This window comes from Notolabrus celidotus, chromosome 1 (genome assembly GCF_009762535.1).
Source record: "Notolabrus celidotus isolate fNotCel1 chromosome 1, fNotCel1.pri, whole genome shotgun sequence".
In the NCBI taxonomy this organism is placed as follows: Eukaryota; Metazoa; Chordata; class Actinopteri; order Labriformes; family Labridae; genus Notolabrus; species Notolabrus celidotus.
In genome coordinates, this window is record NC_048272.1 from 4,212,262 (window position 1) to 4,237,508 (window position 25,247).

Below are 25,247 nucleotides of genomic sequence, written 5' to 3' on the forward strand. Positions count from 1 at the left end.
ATCTGAATCGCACTGTTCTTCATACTGTGTATGTTTGTTTTTAAATAACCTGGTGCAATTTTTTATTGTGCAATAACTTACCTTATCTATTTATCAGATAGAAGTGTACATAGTGTGTATATATCTGTGATAGTTGCCATATTTTATTTTATTTTTACTTTATTTTATTTTACCCTTGTCATTGCTATTATTACTGTTACTATATTTTTTAACTATGTTAGTACATTGTTGTTTTCCCCTGTCCCGTGTTGTAAGCTGCTGTAACAAAATAAATTTCCCCCCAACGTGTGACAAATAAAGTATATCTTATCTTATATTTGTGAGGAGGGTTGAATGTGTCCCTCCCAGTAAAACTGGTCTAGAACCGCCACTGGATTTTACCAGAGGTGGCCAGAATCATCATGATTTAGGCCAAAAACTCATTCTCGTCAAAAAATGACTTATGCCATTATTTTAACAGGGTGACGATATGCAAAGCAACCACTTGAGTTGACCTATGAAAAATAATAAACCCTCTAATTGATGATGACGCCATCGTTAAACTGCATGGAGGATGTTTGATGTTTAATATCAGATTAAACTAAAAGATTAGGGGATGGCATTAAAAGCTGTGATAGTATATAGCCTAATTAATGGTGTTTAATTGGTCTGAGGGATGCTTAAACCAGCAGGGCAGGGGAGAAGCGGACTGATCCACCAACACCACCTATGTTTGTCTGCACGTCTCCCATCTTAGTGTCCACTCCTTCATTTTCATCTGCGCCTTTCAGTCGTCGTCTGCAAACAACAACTACATACATCCACACATCATCAAGAATGCGTGAAGTCTTCTCACACATATACATGATTTACTGATCATATTTCGTGCGCACTTGGAAGGGGCTCCGTGCTGTGTTCACGGGAGCAGAAAGCAGAAGATGAGCCTTTTCTCTGGGCTGGAGGAGGCTGTGCTGCTGCTGCTGTGTGGGGGAGTGGGTTACATCCTGTGGCGTTTCCTGTGTTTGTAAACTAGACGCTGTGGAAAACGTCGGGTGAGTGAGGCTACAAGGTTCATACATATCTTTGCATTTTTTCTCACAGATTCTCAGTGATTTCAAAGCGTGCATTCAGCAGGCTGCTATTTACTTTCTTTACACACATGCTCAGAAATGCCAGTGAGTAGATTTGCCTGAAATATGTATCAGCGTCGGGGTTTGCTAACTCGCTAACAAACGTTAGCTTAATCATCGGGAGGGGGAGGCTCTCCGACGACGGCCATCACGAATGTCTTTATCGTTCAATCCTGCCTTCAGCGATTTGAGCTTCTGTAGCACATTATCAGAAAACTTAAAAGATTATTTATTCACTCTGCAAGGATGAAACTCTTGTAAAGCTCCTTTTCACACCGATGGCGAGGTGGGCGAAAATAAAAAGGCTCGATTTCTCACGTTTTAGTGGGCGAGGGCGCCAGCGAGCAGCTAGCAGCTAACTTAGTGTTAGCCAGCTTGTTCAACATCAGCAGAACTCAGGGTAGGTTGGGTGGAGGAGGTGGTGGTGGTGGTACGAAGGCCAGCTCAGTTAATGCATAAAAAATGTTATATTTTGCAACAGCGACCCTATTGGGTTCTGGCTTTCCCCTGTTTGCAACTAAAACAATGTAAACCTGTGGTAAATAACTATGCAACTGGACACTGTAGTCTTTTAATGTGCGTTGGCAATTGTTAGCTTTACGCTGGGAGTCTATTTTCCTAGCATCATTAGCCGACTAACCAACGGGGGTACACCGTTTATCTATATATATGTATATATCTGCTTTAACCCGGGGTACTGTTAACAGTATAATGATGCAAACGAACACGAAACGAACAATCAATCGTTGAATTGAAAAGAGGCGTCTCAAAATAGGGCTCGAGTAGATCCATGGCCTTATCGGAACGCACCGTTATTTGTTAAAACCGCACACTAAAATGTAAAACTTACAATTTAATGTAACATAAACATGGGTGGGTTAAAATATTTGCTTTTGTAAATATGTGTTTGTATTTTCTGTGCAGTCATTGCATGTTCGGTGGTGGATTTCTCTTCGATTTACCATATACATGATAAACAACCACCCCCACAGAAAAATGTTATTCAGTGAGACTTTTACATTAAGTTTTAACATTTATCAAAACAGAAAATATAGAAAATCAAAATACATTTCTGCTACACAAGTTGAATTACTAGATATTTTTCTATTAGGAGTAAGGCTCTTTAACTACCATACAAAATAAACATGATTATTTACTATTTTTCCATACACTGCTTCAAAACAGCATTACTCTATCATTCTTATCCAATAGGGATGCACTATATTATCAGCTGCTGCACACATGTTGGTCTCATGTTTTAAGTTAAATTTGAATTTAAGCAGCAGTCTGTAAGGTACATGCAGCTGACTAATTTAGGCACATTTACTGTCAAAGAGTAAACAATTTAATTTAATTTTGGTTGAATTGCTGTACAGTTGCACTTTTCACATGTTCCCTGTGAACACAGGTTAGATTTACTTTCTATGTCAAATGTGGAATTGGTCAAATTTGCCCTGGTTGTGGGTGTTACTATGATTGTCTCAGGGAGAGCATCATCCAAGTTTTAAGTAGGATTTATTTTTTAGTATGAATTTTGTTTGAAAGCAATTGTTATATATAAATATGCAGTTTTAATTATTAAGTCTTTTTCATATTTTGCACATGAAATGTATATTACATAACAAATGTGATAAGAGTATCACCATAATACTGTGCACTTATTACAATACAGAAGAGAATTGATGATCTCTGCAATTAAATGTGCAGAAAAAATATCGGTAATCGGCTAAATGAGTTGTAAAATATCGACATATCTGCAAAAAATCCAATATCGTGCATCCCTATTATCCATGTATGTCTTTGTGCAACATAAACTTAAACCCTTGCTAATTTAACTGCAATCCAATACAACTGATAACTGATGGTAGACATTTGATTCTAATCAATTTAACATAAAAATGTTAGAAAACTTTCAATGACAATGAAAATTATGACAGATGTAATGACAATAATAAGCATGTATATGTTTTAAAAGCTCATCGTTTTAAACATACTGGTTGCTATATAAAATAATATTTTGAAGTTTGTCTGGCTGAGCTGAAGGGATTTTTTTTGTCTTAAGCTTTTCTTCTCTGCAACTCTCTTAGTTTCCTTAAGTCATCAGGACACTACTTTTTTCCCTTAAATGCTAGAATACTAGGATAAAATGTCAGTTCTTACTTAGCATGACCACTATACTTAAAGAATACAGTTGTATACTGTTTAAGTTAAACCCCCCCACCCCACCCCTCAACAAGCACAAAAAAGAGGTGTGCACTGGTTGACTTGTCAGCATGAAGTTTGCAGATCTGAAAACCAGTTTAAAACCCTTAGTGGTAGATGAGGAAAAGCAAATGGTTAGTACGTTTTGTAAGGTAAAGCACAAACTTTATCGGTGTTCAGTGCAAATAACTAGTTCTAAATCCAAAATGGTTTCATATGAAGAAATCTGCCTTTGCATTTTTGACATGTTGCTCTCGATGTTGTTTTTTTGATAAGTCACATTATCTTAGTGCGAGTAATTTTCCTCCTAATTGAATTCTTATTTATCTGAGGTTACAAAGGAATACAAATATATCCATATATCACAGTAGCGGTATACTCTAAGTTACATCTGACAACTACACATAATGAACATAATCAGGGTTGGCTATTTTCAGTACCTAAAATGATGATGTTATATATGTCTGTTACAAAAGGATGTTTTGGGTATCGTGATTTTTATTGTATTTCAATATACTTTGCAACTGAATTAGGTTGGATAGTAAATTGTTGTCCAAACCAAACCACATGTTGGTTATGGAAGGATATTTGTCTTTGTTTGGATTTTATGAAGCAGAAATTTGTGAAAGTCTGCCAAGTGATCAACTGATGTAGCTACTACAGTGCCATCAAACTGTCATATTTGTGTTTCATGTTTTTATATGTGTAAATGTCATTTTGAAAAGTGGCCACCCTAACTGAAGTCAACAGAGCATGTAATGACAAAGACAGCCAGTGATGGTGTGGTAATTTTAATGTTTGTCTGTTTCATCCACATCCTCCTCTTCCTCAGTTTTAATGCTAGATGAGTGAGGTGGGTGTGGCTTCCCACCAGCCCGACCATCCTGACTGACGGATCTCTGGATGACCTTGTCCCCACCCCTGTCCCTGCGCTCACATACACCACAGCAATGTCACATCTGCCCAGCAGCTCAGTCCGCGACCATATGAAATGGGTTTGTTTTTTTTGAGACCACCAAAGTGGTTACAAATAACTTTACTTGCAGTCTTGTGTCACTCAGGATGTTGTCGTTGAAGGCTAGCATGGCGAATGCCATGATGTCTGAGATGCAGATAATTTTACATTGTAGATATTTTCTAAAACTTTGATTTAGTTGATGAAGTGTTGTTCTGCATTCTCTGTCTTCACAGGCGGGGCTGCTCGGCTGCGAAGCTGTCCTCTCCAGCATGGCCCTGATGCAGGCCAGCTCCATGGCCGCTCCACCCAAAAAAATGATGGCCCCACTTGGTCATGCACCACCACAGAGAGACGGACCTGACCGTGGTCCTCAGAGTCACATGATCCTCCCATCTGGAATGAGCTGTCCACCCCTGGTTAGGACCCTGAACCAGACAATGATTTAATACTTAACTGCCAACATGACTTGTGTTTTTTAAACTGATCAGGTCAAAAAAAAAAACAGCGCCTTTTAGATGTAGTACATACAAACATGATTACTTATATGCACATGTTAGTTTAAGAAGTTCTATAAGTGCTCTTTATATTCCCAGATCCCAGATATCATCATAGTCTAGTGTATTAATATTTTTAAATCTGTTTCAGCTTGAAAATTAACTTTGCCCTTAAAAAAACTCAATAGATTCAAAATAATATTCCTATATGAGAATTTTGCTAATTTTGCTTTAAGTTCATGTTTGTTTTACTCAGATTTACAAGTGCAAAATTGGCCAATTAAACAATTCATATCCAGCTGTCACAAAATATACTTAACAAGAGTTTGAACTGATCATTCAAGTCATGTTCAGATAATCTGATTTTAGTTTTAAGGGTATCTCAAACAAGGAAATAATTGACCTTTTCTGTCTTTGTAGCTCATCCGGAAGGAAGGTGAATACCAAGCTCCCCGTCTGCTGGACGAGAAGGAGATGAGGGCCAATGAGGACATGCAGCAGAAAAAAAAGAACAGGAAATCAGTAACGCCCTGTAAAGTGAGAGAACAAGAGGGAAGGGGAGGGAAGGTCAGTGGCTGTGGTCGCTAAAAAAGGGATTGGTCTCTGCTATGCATGATATTTTTTTTCCTTTTTTTGCTCATCACAACAAAAAAATGTTGCTAGCTGCTATCAGGGTTTTTTTAAAGATATTTTTTTATTTTTTTTTAAACGCCTTACTTTATTGGAGGGTTGCCGAATTAGAGCTTTTATGTGTGCACTTTTTGTTTGTGTGGGGGTGGGGGGAGGAGTTCAGGGAAGATGTGGAGGGGGTGGAGGATCTCTGGAGAGGAAAGAGGGGGAGGGGAGCATAGTGGAGCGGAGCACAATAACTGCAGTTGTGTGCATAACAGGGGGAGCAGTGACATGAGGGCATTAGGCCATCGGGAGGGATTGTGCAGCATTTCTCAATTCAAATGTTAATTAAAAGTCGTTAAAAAAAAAACTTTAGTGCTTGTTTTCACACGAAAGACTATTTGAGTTTAAGAAAAGGAAAAAAAATGTCAACATTTGCATGACAAATTGGGAGTCGTTGTGCTGAGAGGGCGCCTGACATTTTATGGCTTGCATTTACCTAAATGTCATGTGAATTGGAGCGTTTCAGCAGCTTTAATAATCAGCAGTTGTGGGTGGGTATGTTTGACGGATTGTTCCTTTATTTCTATGTACATTATTTTGTGTTATTTTTGCACAGTGAGTTAGACATTTGAACAAATGTTGAACAATTTTTCTCTTGTTGTTATTAGGGCACAGGTGGAGATGAGAACGGTCCATCATCCAAAGTGCAGAAAAACTTTATTTGTGATCACTGTTATGGAGCATTTAGGAGTGGCTACCACCTGAAGAGACATATCCTCATTCATACAGGTATGGATCATGTTTGGAACAACTCAAGTTCACAGTAAAGCCACCTTTTTATGCCTGAATACATGAATCATGTGTTGATAGAGGCTCTGAAAGCTTGAGTTGGACTGAATCTAGGAGTGTGCAGCAACTGTAAGGTTTTGCAATGGCCTGCTTAAATCCCTTGTTTGGTAATAGCTTTTGCCTCACAGCTAATTGGTGGTATCTGTGGGGACTTGAACTAAAACTGGTGCTCTTCGGTTTAGGGGAGAAGCCGTATGCTTGTGCCGTATGTGACATGAGGTTTATTCAGCGTTACCACCTGGAGAGACACAGCCTCATTCACACGGGTATGCGTCCTTTAACCGTACCCATATTACATTAATGAGACTACATCTGTAGTCTGTCACTTGGATCAATGGACAGATGCTCAGGGTTTATTTTGTCTGTGGACAGTAATTTCCAACAAAGCCACCCATCAAATCTGTTCACCCTCAAAACAAAGCATAGTATTTTACTTATACATATTGATTCCCCAACACCAGGAAGAGTTTATGTAGGATGGTGTCATACAGCGTGGTTCAATGGTCCTGAGTCCACTATTGAAAACTGTTGTTTAAACATTATAGATACAACAGATATTTGTCTGTTCTGGATGTCCATGAATGGCTTTAATGATAGTTAGATTTAACAGGCAGGAGTTGTAGATATATTGGTTTGAGAGCTTTGTGTTTATGGAGGGAGAATATACCTCTCGTGACTGAAATGAACTCTCACTACAAATCCGATAATTGATTTTTCTTACAAAAACAACTTTATTTCTCACCGTAGTTTTTATTTGGATGTTGTGTGGTACATTCTTCAGCTGGAGTTGAGTGATTTGACTTTTTTTGTTGCTTAAATATTTGAACAAAGTCAAATAGGATGTTTTAATTTGAATGTGTCTTCCTGATGCAATTGCTGTTGAGGATATCTGCATGATACACAGGTCTTCACAGGGTGTGGTCACTAGAACTGTAATTTACACCTTAACCTGAACTTCTGTGTTTTCTGCCATGTTATACACCATCCAAACAACACTTCACAAGGCACCATTGTGCAATGCTTTATCACAGTTGCTTATGAGTAAAAGTCTGAGAATGTCACCAGTACACAACTCCTGTACAATCTTCAGTTTAGATCAGTGCAGGGAAACTTGCAGATTATTCAGGAACATCCATCAGATCTTTTATGTTAGTTTCCTCAAACAGGGATAATACAGCAGTTATTTTAATACTTGTAAGTGAATTTGTTTTTAGTATTACTTATTCTTGTTGCAAGACCAAAACACATTTGGTTAACTTGCTGTCTGTTGTTTTGGGATTCCAAATAAAGGACTGGGAAAAACAAAACTTTTTAATAGTGGACTTAAAATTGGACTCAAACTTGTGGACCCCAGTGTATGTTTGTGACAGCTTTCAAGCACAGGCCGCAAAAGATTTGTTTCTTAAAAATACAAAGAAATTAATGTTTGTATGTAATAATTGCTTTATCATGAGATATAACTGCATGGACATCAAAGGACTATGTTATTCATTAGTTACACAGTATGCAAAGGGTTGAATGAGGGCTTAAGTTCAAATTTGTGTTGCACCCTTTCTTATAAATGTCTTTGTTTTTTACTGTTTAAGAAGTATGCGGTGGGTAAGTCAACTTCCACACAAATACTTTTCCAAGTCCATGGCACTATCTCAGTATTCTTAAAAAATAATCACTACTTAACTGATGCCCACCTCTTAGACGCTCAGCTGACATTGTTTATGTATGCAAATATATACATATATGTAACTTAATCTAGTATTCCCTTAAGTAAAGTATAAGATGTTGCTTTTTGTGGCAACGCTGCATCTGTTCTATTATTTATGTTAACTTAAAACACTTAAAATATTCTGTTGCCCACTTTTTATTTGTTAGACTGAAAAGCTAATAATGTTATGCTCTGTGTGTGTAGGAGTGAAGCCATACGCTTGTTCCATGTGTGACATGAGGTTTTTCCAGCGTTACCACCTGGAGAGACACAGACTCACTCATACGGGTATGCGTCCTTTTACCGTACCCAGTTCAAGTTAAGAAACTGTAATTGACTGTTCCATTGACAAAAGTATTTCAGTTATTTAAGGCATGATTCAAAATACCAACAATGACATATTTAACATTAGTTGAAACTTAAATTGCTCATGTGGACCACTCAAAGTGTATTATCCCTTTTTGTACCATTGCTGCTAAACAGCCTTTTTTTGGCTTTAAATACTTCTATTTAAGAGAATATTGGTGCTATTGATCCTTCATGCTAGCAAAGTATAAATGATAAAGCTAGCCTTTTAGTTTGTGTACTGGAAAAATATATTTTAAAACTTAACATATATTGAATGATATACAATTTAAAGGGATTTCATTTTAAGGATTTTTGATGAAAGGGACAGTATCATACACAGCATAGAGCTGAGCTGATTGGTCACATCACAACAAGGACAAAAGTTTGTTTTTTCCCAAACACACTTTTTTTAAAGGAGTTCTTGTTTTGAAAATGGAATTATTTGTGGCTTTACTTGAAGGCTGAAACATTTTCACATTAGATTATTTTATGTTCAGAGTTGTTGAACGTTTATTTCCACGCCCTTCTGCCTGATCCAGCTCTATAGTAGTTGCTGTAAGCCATGGTATACTATGGGAATAGTCCTTTGATGTCCACATCTATTTTACATGACTATTTATGGCTGCCCAGCTCACATGTCTAAGCTGTACTTGTCTGGCTTTTAGAATGTTTTTGTTTATCATACTGTTGTTGCTGCTGTAAGTGTACGGCGGAGATCAGAATGGAAGCTTTTGATGGTTGAGGCAGATCTTCAGTGTGAAAGGCTTAGAGAGCAAGCACACCTCTAACACTCCAGAGAGTATATGCCTTCAACACCAATCTAAATTAAACTTTCCAAACTCATTTCAGCTTTCAGTAAGTGACAACACATATCCTGTAGAAAGTGCTAGAACATGTTGTTGATAGTAGTTTCAGCTTCAGCAGGCCAGTGTGATCACCGTCGTAGACCTTTTCTATTTTGCTACCGCTGCTGACATTTATGTATTATTTCATTCATGCTTGGCTTTCATGTTGTCGCTACTGTTGTTTTAAAAATGAATGCTCCACGAGACAAAAGATAAGCTTAAGTACAACGTACACCCCTTGGCATGAAGCTTGACTGGAATGTGAAATGTTTGCCAGGTCCCTGTGATTAAATGTCTGTGAATCATGCTTTCCTTTGACACTTAAGAAACATCTTAGCTAATATGTGAATACTTTGTGTATGTAGGGGTGAAGCCGTACGCTTGCTCCATGTGTGACATGAGGTTCTTCCAACGTTACCATCTGGCAAGACACAGCCTCACTCATACTGGTATGCGTTTGATTACCCGAGCTCATTTCTTAGAGGAGATTATAGAAGTGATTATACTTTTCAACTCATAGCACTGTGTAAACTGAGACTTAGGCTTTTTTAAAAGTGACTAAAATCTGATGATCTCATTTGACAATCTAGGAATGTATCCAGACATGTATTAGGATGTTACTATGTAGCTCTTGAGTATATACAGTTGTGCTCATAAGGTTACATACCCTGGCAGAATTTATGGTTTCTTGGGTATTTTCTGTTGTCTTTATGATATAAAAAGAGTTAACACAGTTGTTTGATAAAAAATGTTGCTTCACCCAACCACTAACCATGAATGAAAAGAAAACTTTTTCTCTTATCATTCATATTCTCTGAAAAATGGCCAAAAAAAATCACAAATTCTGCCAGGGTATGTAAACTTATGAGCACAACTGTACATGCATACACAGTGGGGCACTGTACAATAGATGTACACAACTTCAGCTTTTCCCCTGCTGAATGCTCTACTTTCCTCTGCGCACATTACTCTTCATTTAATTTCAGATCATTAGATTATTTACTTGGCCTTGATTCAACTCATGATCACAAAGTGACAGAGTACTTAAGAACAAACATTTGTTTTCGGGCTGTTGGTGTAACCCGCAGTAGTAAAAGAAGAGCTTTTCTAAGGGAAAAGTTGATGGTTATGTGTTAAATCTGTTTTATTTTTCTAATTCAAACTTATGTTCAAATATTTTTTTTGTGTGTAGGGGTGAAGCCATACGCTTGCTCCATGTGTGACATGAGATTTTTCCAACGCTACCACTTGGCAAGACACAGCCTCACGCACACGGGTACAAGTTCCCATTTTCCATTACTCCAGAAGAACCTGAATACTTAGCATACCTTTCACCATGCTCCTTGTTTATAAAACATATTGAGCTTAGTTTCTAAAACTATTGGTAAACATTAAGATTTCAACACCTAGAGCTGTAAGGAGTGCTGTAACCTTTCAGGCATTATTTCCAAATCACTGCACTCCAATGCCTGTAAATAAATCCTCAAGTTGTGTGCTTAGACTTTCTCAGCATTTCCTTTAAAAGCTAGCAATGACAGAATAGACAGAAGTAAGATTCTATTGACTTCCTTTTGCACACGTGAACAGATTAGAGGATTTTAGCAAAACACATGCAGTTTGAAGTCTTAGCTGTGTCTCTGATTTTGGCATGTCTGGATACATAATCAAAGTGAGTGTGTCCTGTTCAGTTTATTGTGTTGTTTTTACAAATATTTTGCTCTGTGTGTGCAGGGGTGAAGCCATATGCTTGCTCCATGTGTGACATGAGATTTTTCCAGAGATACCACCTGGCAAGACACACTCTCACTCATACGGGTATAAGTTTTACTTATCCCTCCTACCTGACAGCATCAGGGGTTTTACATGTTAGCTATAATGTGCCTACCTGTGAGAGTACTTTGATTAACAAAAGTCATAACAGTTCATTTTCTTGATTGCAAAAATATGAAGTTTCAGCATTACGTTATGTTTTTGGGTCATTGTATGTGTGAACTGTTTTTTGGTATTGAAGGTTAACATTTAATGTCTTGTTTGTAAAGTGACTAGATTGCCATATACATATTTATAAACCATGACTAAGTATGTGAACATATTTGTGTGTACATAGTTTATGAGAACACTAAAGTTTGGTACTGTATGCGTTTAGGGGTGAAGCCATACGCTTGCTCCATGTGTGACATGAGGTTCTTCCAGCGTTACCATTTGGCAAGACACAGCCTCACTCATACGGGTATGCTTAAATTAATTGTTTTCTTTTCCCTGAAAAAAAAACCCCTTTCATATATATCCCCTACACATTTTCTCTCTATTTGTGAAGCCCCTCCCTCCTTTTATACACAATCGAATTCAAATGTTTGATAGAGTTTTTAGGCTTTGTTGGAAAACTGTCCACTGAAAAAGTGACCCTCTCCGTCTGTTACCTTTTTTGTCATTGTAATGGTACTACTGCATGTACATAATTGAGAACTATGTAAAATATTCTATGAAAGACACATTACACCAAAAGAGTTCAAACGCACGCCTCACTAGTCTGATATGTCGAGAAAAGAAGACTTTCTACGTCTTCTTGTTGGGTGACTTTCTCAAATGTTAAAAGGTGCATTTTTTGGGGTAACTTTAAAAAAAGCTTCAACATAAAAGTGATCTGGGTTTTGCACAGTCAGCAGTTTGATTGCAGGATAACTGTTATTGGCACAGTTGTCTCAACTGCAGTGTTTAAACTATGATGATCTGAAGTGACAAGTTTCCTGGTGACTTAAACTGTAATTTAAACTCTGACTTGAGAAAAAAACAAAGAAAACATTCAAAATTGAGCTCAATTAATGTAACACTGGTTAACACAGACTCTCTTAGTGTAATGTGTCTAATAGTATCTTGTCTGTGCTAGTGCATGCAACAATGAAACACATATTAATCTTGATGTAGTGAATTTCATGTATGTGTTGAACTGCATCTAACTTTGTTGTGCCCTGTTTAGGGGTGAAGCCGTATGCTTGTACCATGTGTGACATGAGGTTCATACAACGTTACCAGCTGGAGAGACACAGTCTTACGCATACGGGTATGTCCTACCTTTTTATTTCCAAGCTTGACTCACTCGTCTTGATTTTGCTTATGCATGCATGCGCCTCACATTAAAGTTTATTTGGCTGCTTCAAACTCGTGTTTGGATTGCTTTCTGTCACTTTAAAAGTAATCAAGTTTAATGTTTCATGTGTGATTTACAAGTAGCTTTGCAAGTGCTGGCCTAACAAGACTTCTGCCCATACTTTGTATATGAAATGACATCTCAGCTCAGAAATGTAATCGCCACGTCAGCATAATAGTGAAATATTATGCACTCTTGAAAAACTAAAGTTTGGTCAAAAACGTCACATTATCAAATCTGATCATGAAGTACGTTAACTTTGAAGCATCTGCAGTTGCAGGAAGGAAAATCTAGAAAATTGCACAGAGTCTGGTTTATATTGAAACAGGTGCATAAAGGATCATCAAAATTCTGAATAAAGAAGTTTTAGTTGGTTATGTTTTCGGTTTGGGGGGGCTAGTTTTTAATTTCCTTTAACTGAAAATTAAAACATACACATTAGGAGCCGACTGCTCACACAGATTTGTAATTGTGTCATTTCACATTCAAAGTTATGGCTTGGAAATAACATGATCCACTGTTATGAATCGTTTCATCTTTGTTTATCATAGCTAACAGATTTTACTGAAGATTAGAACCTGTTTTTTATTTCAAAGTATAAGGACAGTGAAAAAGTGAATGGCTTATTTGCATAACTAGTTTCAGTGTGATGATTCTAAAGCAGTATTGGTTAACATAATGTCACTTGAATATCGAGAGCTGCTGTGCAAACAAATGTCGATTCTTATTGTGTTGTGCTTAGCTTTTTTACCAACTGCCTAAAATTGTCTGACTTCTGCGATCAGCGTTACAAAAATTCAAGTTACAAACTAAGTCTGGAAATCTGGTAGCAGATTATTGAAATTACACAAACACAATCCCCTATTGGCGTAGCGTGAAATGTTTCAAATGCGTTAGTTGAAACATGCTCACTTAGGACTTTAGTTTGAATTTTGGGTCATTTGGTGGGTTCGTAGGATTAATGATAGGGGTTTTGCTTTCTACTACAGATATTTATAATATCCGGCAAATTTTTTTCAATTTTAACTTTTGCAGTAGACCACGGCTCAACAGCAATCACATGTGAAAACATCATTTCCAATTGGAACAGTCGCTGATTCTCGTTGCATGTTGGGATCTCTAGTGCAAGCGAAGCGCTGATGAGTGCAACCAAACTTTACTAAACATTTAGTAAAGTTTGACATCGATCATTTTTGGCAGTTGATTGTTTCTTGCTAAAGTTGGTACTTTGTGTGTGTAGGGGTGAAGCCGTACGCTTGCACCATGTGTGACAAGAGGTTTTTTCAGCGCTACCACCTGGCGAGACACAGCCTCACTCATATGGGTAGGCGCCTGCCAATCCTTACCAAGTCATACAGTTAGGATGATGCAACATCTGTATGCTTGATTTAGTCCTTATCATCTGTATTTATACACATTTATTACTTAACTGTAATGTAGAAAAGATGACACCATCATCTCATGTGTTGTGATGTGTAAGTGGATGTAAGATCCCCTTTGTGAATTTGGTATCTGAAATCAGTATCTCATTATATTACATTGTACCCTTTTTTTATTTAGGGTATGACATTGGTTATTAACCACAGTTATCAATTTAGTTGAGAATAGAACACTTAACATATTTGTACAGATGAATTTGTTTTCCTCTAGTGCAGAGACAAAAAATTAATTGTCTTGATGCTCTGCATTTAGGTGTGAAACCTTATGCTTGCACCATGTGTGACATGAAGTTTTTTCAGCGTTACCACCTGGCGAGACACAGCCTCACTCATACGGGTATGGGTCCGTGCACCGTGCCCATGACATTCAGTGTTAGAGAACAGAGTGCACATTTAAGTTTCCTTAGTTCACTTCAGACACAGGCCTGTAACATGAAAGGGTAATGTCACTTTGGAGTCTTTAAATGGATTTCTAAGGTTCCTCATGATTTTGTAACGCATGATTTTGTTTTGTGTGTTTGTAACCACGATAATGTAAAATGCATATAGGCACAATTGGAAAAAAAAGTGGGATTTCTGCATGAATTGGCAATTGTGTGGTTAATAACCAATATTGCAGGTCTTAATTTCAAAATTTTTAAAAGGACATTGAGGCAAAGTAATGAAATATTGCTACTTTGCATTTAGGTGTGAAACCTTATGCTTGCACCATGTGTGACAAGAGGTTTTTTCAGCGCTACCACCTGGCAAGACACAGCCTCACTCATATGGGTAGGCGCCCGCCCACCGTACCTATGTCACTAAGATGTTCTAACAGAGCCAGCCTCCTGAATTAGTCTCCTTTCTTCTCCTAAACTACTCAGTGCAAGGATTATAGCATCAAGCCTTCCCTACATTCTTTTTGTAAACTCAACACTAAAGCAAGTCTATAAGTGTTAAGAAAAGAGGACTGCAACATCATCAGCTCATGTGATGTGTTTAAGTTGTGGATTCTGGAATTGGTTCACACAGTTAAATGTGTTTTATTATTGGGCTTTTATCAGAAATAAGAATTAAGAACAGAAATCTATTTCCCAAAAGCAAAAAACTGAAACATTCGGGGGGGAAAGTGGTTAACTACCCATCAATTCTGAGCAGATATGTGTAGTAGGTTTCCTATTGATGGATTGTGAACACAAACAAAGACTGAAAATAATACCTCAATGCTCTGCGTTTAGGTGTGAAACCTTTTGCTTGCACCATGTGTGACATGAGGTTTGTTCAGCGTTACCACCTGGCGAGACACAGCCTCACTCATACGGGTATGCGTCAGTGCACCTGCCCTTCTCACATTTTAAAAGTCACTATTAATAACTATTAATGTTCATATGTAAGCTAAATAAACTGGTTAGAAACAGACGACATATGTTGTGTGACAGGCATATTAACAGTACTGTGTTAAACGGTCAAGCTTTGTATTTGCGTTTAGTATCTGTAACATTGTCTCTCAGCACATTGAGCACTACAGTTGTGCTCATAAGTTTACATACCCTGGCAGAATTTATGGTTTCTTGGGTAGTTTCTGTTGACTTTATGATATCAAAAGAGTAAACACAGTTGTTTGATAAAAAATGTTGCTTCACCCAACCATTAACCATGGACGAAAAAAAACTTTTTCTCTTATCATTAATATTCTCTGAAAAATGGCCAAAAAATCACAAATTCTGACAGGGTATGTAAACTTAAGAGCACAACTGTATCTGTGATCTGTGATAGTTGGTTTCTACATTTTCATAGAAATAGCTTTTTAGCAAACTGTCTTGTATCTTGAACCCTTGTATAGTAATGATAAACACTAATAGGTACAGTAAATGCCTAAACATTGATTTGTTAGTTCCATTCAGATATGTTTTTAATGAAATAGATAAAGTGGAGTGCTTAAAAGTCCAAATAGGCTAATAGGATGAGGCAAATGAAAGTAAAGGCACTGATTGCAATACTCCCCAACTGTGACTAACCCTTTAGCTCAATAATGCTCAATCATTTGGATTGGTGTTAACACCTAAAACTGTTGTTGTGTAGCTTTCTTTGCTTGTAAAAATGTATAGGAAGCAAATCTTGAAGACATCTTGTTTTTGCATGAATTGGCAATTGTGTGGTTAATAACCAATAGTTTAGGTATTTATTTGGAAAGAAAAGTTGAGGCACAGTAATAAAATACTGCTACTTTGCATTTAGGTGTGAAACCTTATGCTTGCACCATGTGTGACAAGAGGTTTTTTCAGCGCTACCACCTGGCAAGACACAGCCTCACTCATATGGGTAGGCGCCCGCCCACCGTACCTATGTCACCGAGATCAGACCATGCTTAATTAGACTTACATGTAGGTGATATAGATTCAGGGTCTGAACTCTCAGGTAGTTATTCTGTGACAGTCACCAAGTTTAGTAATGTTATGTAAATGTCACATATAGGTCTTCACATGTGAGAGCATACAGGACTGTAACATCATCAGCTCATGTGATGTGTTTAGTTGTGGATTATAAAAATTGATTGATAGTGTTTTTTAATTGAATTGTGGAAAAACTCAAATAGCAAGTAAAGAAGTGGTTAACAACCCATCAATTCTAAAAGATTCTAACAGTTCATTACTGACTGATGGATTGTGACGCATAAATGATAATAATAACACCTCAATGCTCTGCATCTAGGTGTGAAACCTTTTGCTTGCACCATGTGTGACATGAGGTTTGTTCAGCGTTACCACCTGGCGAGACACAGCCTCACTCATACGGGTATGGGTCCGTGCACCTGTCCCTCTCACATTCTATAGATCACAATTACTTCTTATTGGGCTTACGGGATGTCACCATAATTAATTTTGTAGGTGCGCAGGTTATTGCCACTAGCTTTAAACATATTTTTATGTGTTGTAAGACAGAAATAGGTTAGGTAATTTAGCAAAAACTATATCTTGCCCTCCAGAATTAGTTGCGTAAAGCCTTAAATGTCAGGGATTTAGTTGATAGTATGTCACATTTGAGCATTTAAAGTTTCTAAAAACAAAAAGTCCCATTAATGTAAATGTGTGAAATTCTATGTTTACATTCTCTCTGACTGCTTCAGCAAAATCTGTCACCATAGTAAAAGTCATTTTTGAGTGAGCCTTCAGGCCTACAATTTGTAGTAGTTTTAGATGATTTTCAACATCTATACTAGTACACATAGCTCCCTAACAGCATCAAAATTATACCATGAGTACCTTCACTTTGCGTCTATAATAGTATGTGATTACAATGAGCCATTTGTCAGATGTTGAAGTATTATACATTTTTATCTTTTAAGACTTGCAGGAAGAAAAAAAAATTCAGAATGAAAATCTATGACCCTACTTGCTAATGTTTTTTTGTGATATGAATACAGGCATGATTGAAGGAGAGGATGCTGAAACAGTTTTGTTTCTGCTGAATCAAGTGAAGATCTAAACAATTCTTATTCAAAGAAAATATATACTGTGATTAACTATTATTTGCAAATTTGACAAATGTGGGTATTTCTGTTTGCCACCAGACTTGATGTAGTTTCAAACTCTATGTACTCACAGTTAAAACTATGTTTGCATGACATTTCAACACATTTTATAGACGTAGAAAAGAAATGCATCACATACTTAGAAATGATGAGCTATTATCTCAGTGTTAGCTTGAAAGTTTTCTGTCTTGTACCTGTGGGCAGCAGGGCTAATATATTGCTCTGTGTGTGTAGGGGTGAAGCCGTATGCTTGTTCCATGTGTGACATGAGGTTTATTCAGCGTAACCACCTGGAGAGACACAGCCTCACTCATACGGGTATGCGCTCCTTTGTTACTGCATACCCTTATCACTGAGAGAGGCTCTTGCTTTGGGGTCCGAACAAACCGAAGTTTGTATTGTCAAAGTCATTTGATGGGATGTTGAACCAGCCTCAAAATACTCTCCCCAATTTTTGGGGCCAAAATGTTGCGTAGATCTTGGCCACGAAAATAAGAAGTTCCACTCTGATCTACACATAATGAGTTGATGACGAGGCCTTGTAGAACATCAGTTTTACTCTGTCAAAATGTACTGATAGGGCAGGTTTTTTGCCACCTTTTTGTACGTGTTGGAAATATTGTTTTCAAATAAAGATGAGTGATGTAAACTGTCACAATGTGTCTCCACAAAACACCTAAATTGATGCATTGACTGTGTATCTGTGTGCTCTTTTAGGAGAGAAGCCATTTGCTTGTGACATGTGTGATATGAGGTTTATCCAGCGCTACCACCTTGAGAGACACAAGCGTGTCCACAGTGGAGAGAAGCCTTACCAGTGTGAACGCTGCCAGCAGGTATGTGCACATGTATATAAATCAGAATGACTGTGATGTAAAAAAGGGAGTACGTATCTTATTGTTCTGAATGCCTAATATTTCCATGGTCAAAGCTTTGAAAGAAGAGGTAAGTGCATGGGTTCTGTGTATTGGCAAGAATCTGGCAACCCTGATACAAGGCAGAGGATATGATATGTTGTGAAGCATTAGGATACTAGTCAAAGTGATAAATTGAGACCCTCCCCCCCCTAAAAAAATAGTATAAAGAACACACAATGTTATAGCTTAAATTAATACATTTTATTTTTATGAATTCAGAATTTGAAGAGCTGCAGTTTAACATAGACTGGTGCTGTATCTGTGGCAGTGGCAACATGAAAGGGGGAGACACTGCCTGATAGGGTTTGGGGTTGTTGAAAATATTGAATGCATTACTCTTTGTATTTTTTTTTATTACTTTATGTCATCTATCTATTATTTGGTTAGACACTAAATCAAATGTGCTTTATTCTCCAACTTATTTATCAGTGTTCACAAACGACTTTAAAGGCACCATGAGGAGTTTTTCACCAGCTGAGAAACAGGCTGAAACCAACACTGATGCCTTTTTATGACCTTCAAAAGCAAACAAAACCATAAACAACAACGCTGATATCTTCTCTGTTGTCATTTTTAATGCCTTAAACCACTCTGAGGGGGTAGGTGTCAGACCACATGATTGACATTTGGCTTTAGAAACACCTTTTTTCAGCTGTTTTCATAGCAAATAATCACATTGAGTGATAAATCCGTCTGTTAAAAGACAGCAGGGTGAGGTTTTTGTTGAAAACACTACTTTTGCATGTACAGAACAAGAGATAAGAGGTATCACTTTGTCCACAATGGGGTGCCAAAATTGATATAAATCAAAAGTTCCTCACAGCAGCTTTAAAGGGATATTTCCGTTTTTTTTTTAAGTGGGGTCGTATGAGTTACAGTACACTATTGCTCCTGCTAGCCACAATGAGTGTCGGTGAGCTCTTCCCCTTTAATGAGAAAACTCACAGATGACCGGCAGGTAAGCTAGGCTACAATTCTCTGCAGACGAGGCCTCCTATTTTGCGTAATTTCGCTAAAGTTGAGAAAATATGGTCCAGGAACTCATCACGATGCAAATACATGCGCCAGTAAAAAAAAATGTAGCTATTCAGATTGCCATAAAAAAAACTCCTTTGTTTTGGCACTATTTTCTGACACACCTCGCAGACTGGTGTTCTTCCGCTGCATGAGCACAGATACAAGATAAGATAAGATACTCCTTTATTCGTCCCACAACGGAGAAATTCATGGAGTTACAGCAGCAAACAAGAAGGTGTACAGTACAAGAATTTCATCAAGAATATATATAGAAGAAAATATCCATCAAAGACTACAGATTGGACATAATTCTCCTGTCAGCCACCATCTCCACAGGGTCCAGGACTGAGCTGGCCTTATTCACCAGTGTGTTCAGTCTTGCTGTCTTGTATCCTGTCCGCCCACAGCAGGTGAAATCCAATGTGGCGTTCGTGTTTCCTTTTCTCCCTTGCTTTTTTTTTACATACACGTGGAAGAACACCGGTCTGCGAGGTGTGTCTGAAAATAGTGCCAAAACAAAGGGGGTCCGCAGAGAATTGTAGCCTAGCTTGCCTGCCTGTCATCTGGGAATTTTCTCATTAAAGGAGAAGAGCTCACCGGCACTCATTGTGGCTAGCAGGAGTACTAGTGTAATGTAACTCATATGACCCCACTTCAAAAAAACGGAAATATCCCTTTAAACTGCTTTAAGCCCCCCATCCCTCTGAAGCCTGATTTATACTTCTGCACCATAGCATATGCTGTAGGTCTGCTTAGCACAATAGGTCTTGTATTTATGTGTAACTATTAGATATCATTGATTCAGTTCTTGATTTCTCCATGTCTACCTTGTGTTTTGTAGAACTTTTCAAGGACAGACCGGCTGTTGCGACATCGACGGTTGTGCCAGGGTCGCAGCGTAGCCAAAGTAGAGAACCAGCCATGCTGCGAACCACGCCCATACCCCCAAGAACCTCCGCCCGCGCCCCCAACCTGGAGTCCCCTCCACCCTCCTCCAGGCCGGCTGGCGGTCTGACATTCCATCTTCCCTTCATCCACAACACCGCCAGAGTCGGGACAAGCCACAGGGTTTCTTCTTCTTCTCAGCTCTGTGCCGAGTGAAGCCACAACTAGCACAGGCTGATCAAGCAGCTCCGCTCTAGGGATTACTAATGACAGAGGGACATTTGTGTTGTTGTTTTGTTCACTTTTTACTGTGTTTCCTTTTCTCCCCTGCTTTTTTTTTTAAGATGAGACTTTTCTGTGATGAACAGTGGTCCTGTTTTGTACTTAATCTATTTGATTTTTGCAGAAACAAAAAAGGTTTTTATTGTTGTTCAAATATATCTCCATTTGGTGGTACTCAGCAGGGCATTGGGTTTTGTTTATCCTGATGCATTGGCAAAAAAATGGGATTAAGTGGTGAGAAAATGTATTTGAGCTTGTTTCTAATGTTTCCTTATGTGGCCCATTCCAGCTCCAAAATGATTGTCACTTCAGTAAAAAAACTGGAACTTTGTCAATGTAGAGCAAAGAAACAACTCTATTGAGCTCATGTTTAGACCAGATACTGCTTCATTTGGAAGCTAACTCAGTGTTAACCTTTAAGACAGATTACTGTAAGCAGTATCTGGTCTTTATATGATTTCAAAAAACAAGATTTGTATGACTTTCTCTACACAGGACAGATAGCCAATGGTTATTTCATGTAAATAATGGAAAATGTCTATAATTTTTGATGAGCAGGATTTTTTTTATATACGGGCAAAAAGACAGAGAAAATTAGAAATGGTTTCACATACGGTTTCTTATCACTGTTAAAGGAACATCCAGAGGACACCTGAGTAACTTTGTCTTTGTGAATAAAAGAAGAAATTACCTGTAAACAAGGATTTCCATGAAGTGGATGATGAGAGGGACAAAAAGAGTTAAACCACAGGAGTACCACCTATGTGTCTCACCTTCTGTGTCATGTGTGAGGACTCAGGAAATGGTACAGGATGGCAACCTTACCAGGTCGTCCTACAACACCTACTGAGAGCTGTGTTGATGACGCTCAGCTGTGTGTATAGTTTACACAGCACAATCTACGCAGATCAGGACTCTGTCCGTGCATCCTGGTCTGCAACTGGTCCAGGTTGGCCACCTGAAGTCCCATCATGGTTGTACAGACTCTCTCATCCTGAGTGAGATAAGTGGGGGTATACAAAATCTTGTGGCCTTAGTGTGTTTCTTTTTGTTTTTCATTTGCCTTTCTCTCAGCTGTTTATTATTGTGGATCAGATGTATTTACTAAGACGAGACAGCATTTCATCATGTTTTTTTTTTTTTTTTTTTACAATAGTCAAAAGCTGTCCTGGTTACAGAATGTTGATAGCTTCAGTGGCGTTAACACAAGACTGGTGTCCTCCTGTGAGGGAGGTTGTGTTTTGATGAATATGAATATTCTGGGTCAGTGTTACTGATTACAGTGTAACACAGTTATTGAGTCCCGAAGTGAGCTCCTGGAGTCTGAGGGTCCTTGTGAGAAGTCAGTCATGCTAAATTGTTTCCCTCTGCAGTGCTTTGGCTGAACACAGCCTGAGCAGAATCAGTACTTGCTTGACTCTACTACACACTAACAATTGCCTTTTTATCCAAATATAATGTGGTTGGTGTGTAATAATGGATGTCATGTCTCTTTCATGTCATTGGGTTTAGCCTTAAGTAAGTGCGGATACACAAATAATCATTGTAGTACTAAATGATATTGTAACAACAAATTCTTGTACTTCTGATGAACTTTGGTTGTACTGTGTGAAAGTCTGTTGATGGTCAGAGCCGGTTGATCAGGGCCACTATGCTGCCCATCAGAACATTTCTCAAACTCGATTCTTTCTGTGACTGGTGAGATGTTGACGCTCTGTCGGAGCTGGTTGGGAGGATTAGTCTGCTAGACTGAACATACATTTACATATCAAGATGTTACAGCTGTTCCTCTGAAAAGTCAAAGATGGCTGAAATGTTTTTTTTTTCACAGAGGTCTAGATAAACGTCAGACATGATGTGTAGATTGAATCCCAGACTGAATCATATAGTGTCATTTTTAGGACAGGCGTTTTTTTTGCGTTTGATGCAAAAAAAAAAAAAGCAGCTTTTTACTGAGATACAAGACTTTTTTTTTACTTTTAAAGATTGCTTTAAATATCTGTTGATATCAAGTCAAAGTTGTGTTACAGTTTAAGTGTGTACAGAGATGGGATTGTGTTTTTTTTCTAGCATGTTAAGATCAAGACAAACCAGTTGTACAATAAGGAGTCAAGATTGAGAAATGTGTAAATCTGCTCTGGGAACATTTTTCCTTATCTGTGGAAGGGATGCTGCGAGCACGAGTACATATTGAAAAGGCTAAAGGGCAATACAGTATATAGATAATGTTACTTGTTAATACATTTTGTCATTTATTGTTTTTTAGTACTATCAATCTCATTGTGTAAAATGCAATAGAATCCTTGAGTCTCAGACCATGTTTATAAAACTGAGGTTACTTTTTTTTTTTTTCCTGACCGATCCAAGGATTACATTGTCTGAGAATTTTCTCATCACATTTTGATGATTGTTTCAAGGACCTTTTTTATTCTTATGAAATTGTAAACACTGGAGTGAAAGGAAAAAAAGACAAAAAAGACAGATATGGATATTTTCTTCCTTCAGACTGTACTAGATTTTAGGTTTTAGACAAAGCCTATTCTTCCTCAACTTGACGCAGCAGACGAACAGAACAATTTGGATCAGTACAGTTGAGAGCCCACTATGTTTGCTAATTCTGACATTAGAGGCAGTAGTACCACAAGGAAATGTTTTGTTTCTTATGACGAGGTCCCTGGTATTTGTAGTAAATTATATTGATAATGGTATTAGATGAACAACAGCATAACAGTAGCTATCACAGATTAGTTGTTTTCTTTATTAGTCTTGCATGCAGAGTTATGGTCCTCAGTTAAGATAGGATCTTGATATTGATTATTTTGTGTAGGAAAAAGAGTGCATAAGAATAACTTCCTAAAAAATGTTACAATGATTATTGTAAAATGGGCTAACTAATATGTACCCTTGTGATCCAATTAGTTTCAAGTATATGAAAATCAGAGGAGAGGCTTCTTACTATTATGCTGAAATAAAAAAAAATTGTAAAGGATGTCTGCGCACTGACTGCCTGTGTACTTCATTTTGATGCTTTGATTTCAAACAGAAGATGAGGAGGATATTCTCTGTCTGAAAATACTCTCAACATTTTATTTCATCAAATCCAATCGAACAAATGGTCACTTATAAATTCATGTAGGAAGAAGTGTTTCAAAATAGAAGATCACTAATGCAAACCAGTTGATATAGACACTGATAGTCACATATGACAGAGAAGAGATTTTCAGCCAGGTAGAGGTAGTCCAGAACAGATCCCCCTAAAAAACACCAAAACAGCCTCGGTGAAGGAAATGCTGAGGTCAACTGCTGTAGCCATATGAACAGCCCCAGATCTACCATATGGGCAATATGGGGCCCCTGAGCACACAAGGGCCCTCAGTGATGGAAGTGGGGGGGAAAAAAGGTGCATTTCCATCCTATCAAATGGCTAAAAAAAGTTATGACTAATTAACAAACTGCAATGCACTTTATAGATTGTAATTAATGTTTCTCATGAAAAGTCCATACTAAAAATGTAATTCATTTTACCTGACCCACTATCAGCTAAGGTGTGTGAATGTGTGTTAGAGCAAAAGAGGGCATTGCTGAAGCATAACTATGCTCAGCGACAGCCTAGTGAACCAATCATGTGTAATTTAAGTTTTTTTAAAAAATGTATCAGAAAGAAGTGCAGGAAAACTCGCCAAGTGACAGAAAATGGACATCCAAAAGCCCGGCGGAGCGGCGAAGAGAAAGAAACGAAAAGAAAAAGACGAGAAAGACGTGGCAGTAATAAAAAGTTTTCCAGCTTATAAGTAGTTTTTTTAAAAAAGCCGAACAAAGTGAAGAGGATGTGCAACTAGCTAACGATTGCCTGTGTGGTGTGTGTGTGCGTATGCATGGGATTGTGTACCTGCATGTGAGGGGTACATTAGCCTCAGTGCTCAGGGGCCCCATTGGGGTACTAATCTGGCCCTGCATATGAAGGGTGGGCAAGGGCCTGATTATTTAGAGACTTTCATTTCAAGTCAATCCCAAATGTTTCTATAGTTTATTGTGTTCCAGGCTGCTCTATCCTAAGACTTTTTCATGAGTCTGCACTAATGACCGTTTACACAACTATAGAGAGTCATTGACTGAGGCGGAGTGGGGGGGGGAAAGGTGCATTTCCATCCTATCAAATGGCTAAAAAAAGTGATGACTAATTAGCAAACTGCAATGCACTTTATAGGTTGTAATTAATGTTTCTCATGAAAAGTCCATACTAAAAATGTAATTCATTTTACCTGACCCACTATCAGCTAAGGTGTGTGAATGTGTTTTAGAGTAAAAGAGGGCGTTGCTGAAGCATAACTATGCTCAGCGACAGCCTAGTGAACCAATCATGTGTAATTAAAGTTTTTTTAAAAATGTATCAGAAAGAAGTGCAGGAAAACTCGCCAAGTGACAGAAAATGGACATCCAAAAGCCCGGCGGAGCGGCGAAGAGAAAGAAACGAAAAGAAAAAGACGAGAAAGACGTGGCAGTAATAAAAAGTTTTCCAGCTTATAAGTAGTTTTTTCAAAAAAGCTGAACAAAGTGAAGAGGATGAGCAGCTAGCTAACGACTGCCTGTGTGGTGTGTGTGTGCATATGCATGGGATTGTGTGCCTGCATGTGAGGGGTACATGAGCCTCAGTGCCCAGGGGCCCCTGGGGGTACTAATCTGGCCCTGCATATGAAGGGTGGGCAAGGGCCTGATTATTTAGAGACTTTCATTTCAAGTCAATCCCAAATGTTTCTATAGTTTATTGTGTTCCAGGCTGCTCTATCCTAAGACTTTTTCATGAGTCTGCACTAATGACCGTTTACACAACTATAGAGAGTCACTGACTGAGGCGGAGTGGGGGGGGGGAAAGGTGCATTTCCATCCTATCAAATGGCTAAAAAAAGTGATGACTAATTAGCAAAC

The 25,247-nt window shown here is 38.1% G+C and overlaps 1 protein-coding gene and 1 long non-coding RNA gene across 42 annotated transcripts; one reads left to right on the top strand and one right to left on the bottom strand.

Moving 5' to 3' along the window:
• The first annotated feature begins 681 nt into the window (after positions 1-681).
• Positions 682-23,310, top strand: znf740a (zinc finger protein 740a). 41 transcript variants are annotated; one of them, XM_034679272.1, is made up of 21 exons: positions 684-1,031; positions 4,144-4,306; positions 4,503-4,685; positions 5,184-5,330; positions 6,047-6,167; positions 6,410-6,493; positions 8,134-8,217; positions 9,488-9,571; positions 10,315-10,404; positions 10,854-10,937; positions 11,269-11,352; positions 12,100-12,183; positions 13,511-13,594; positions 13,963-14,046; positions 14,397-14,480; positions 14,927-15,010; positions 15,927-16,010; positions 16,401-16,484; positions 17,455-17,538; positions 17,938-18,056; positions 19,996-23,310. In XM_034679272.1, the coding sequence occupies exons 2-21, from the start codon at positions 4,262-4,264 to the stop codon at positions 20,167-20,169; spliced, it is 1,971 nt and encodes a 656-aa protein (XP_034535163.1). In that variant the 5' UTR covers positions 684-1,031; positions 4,144-4,261; the 3' UTR covers positions 20,170-23,310. The 41 variants fall into 41 exon arrangements, with proteins under 41 accessions (XP_034535411.1, XP_034535471.1, XP_034535601.1 ...); XM_034679348.1 differs by having other exon boundaries at positions 687-1,031; positions 10,315-10,398; positions 19,996-22,769; XM_034679409.1 differs by having other exon boundaries at positions 692-1,031; positions 5,184-5,300; positions 19,996-22,769.
• Positions 4,087-5,254, bottom strand: LOC117810124. The gene is made up of 2 exons (XR_004630713.1): positions 5,167-5,254; positions 4,087-4,694 (listed from the first exon to the last, which is right to left on the bottom strand). It is a non-coding gene; the product is annotated as an uncharacterized LOC117810124 (long non-coding RNA).
• Positions 23,311-25,247: the final 1,937 nt, after the last annotated feature.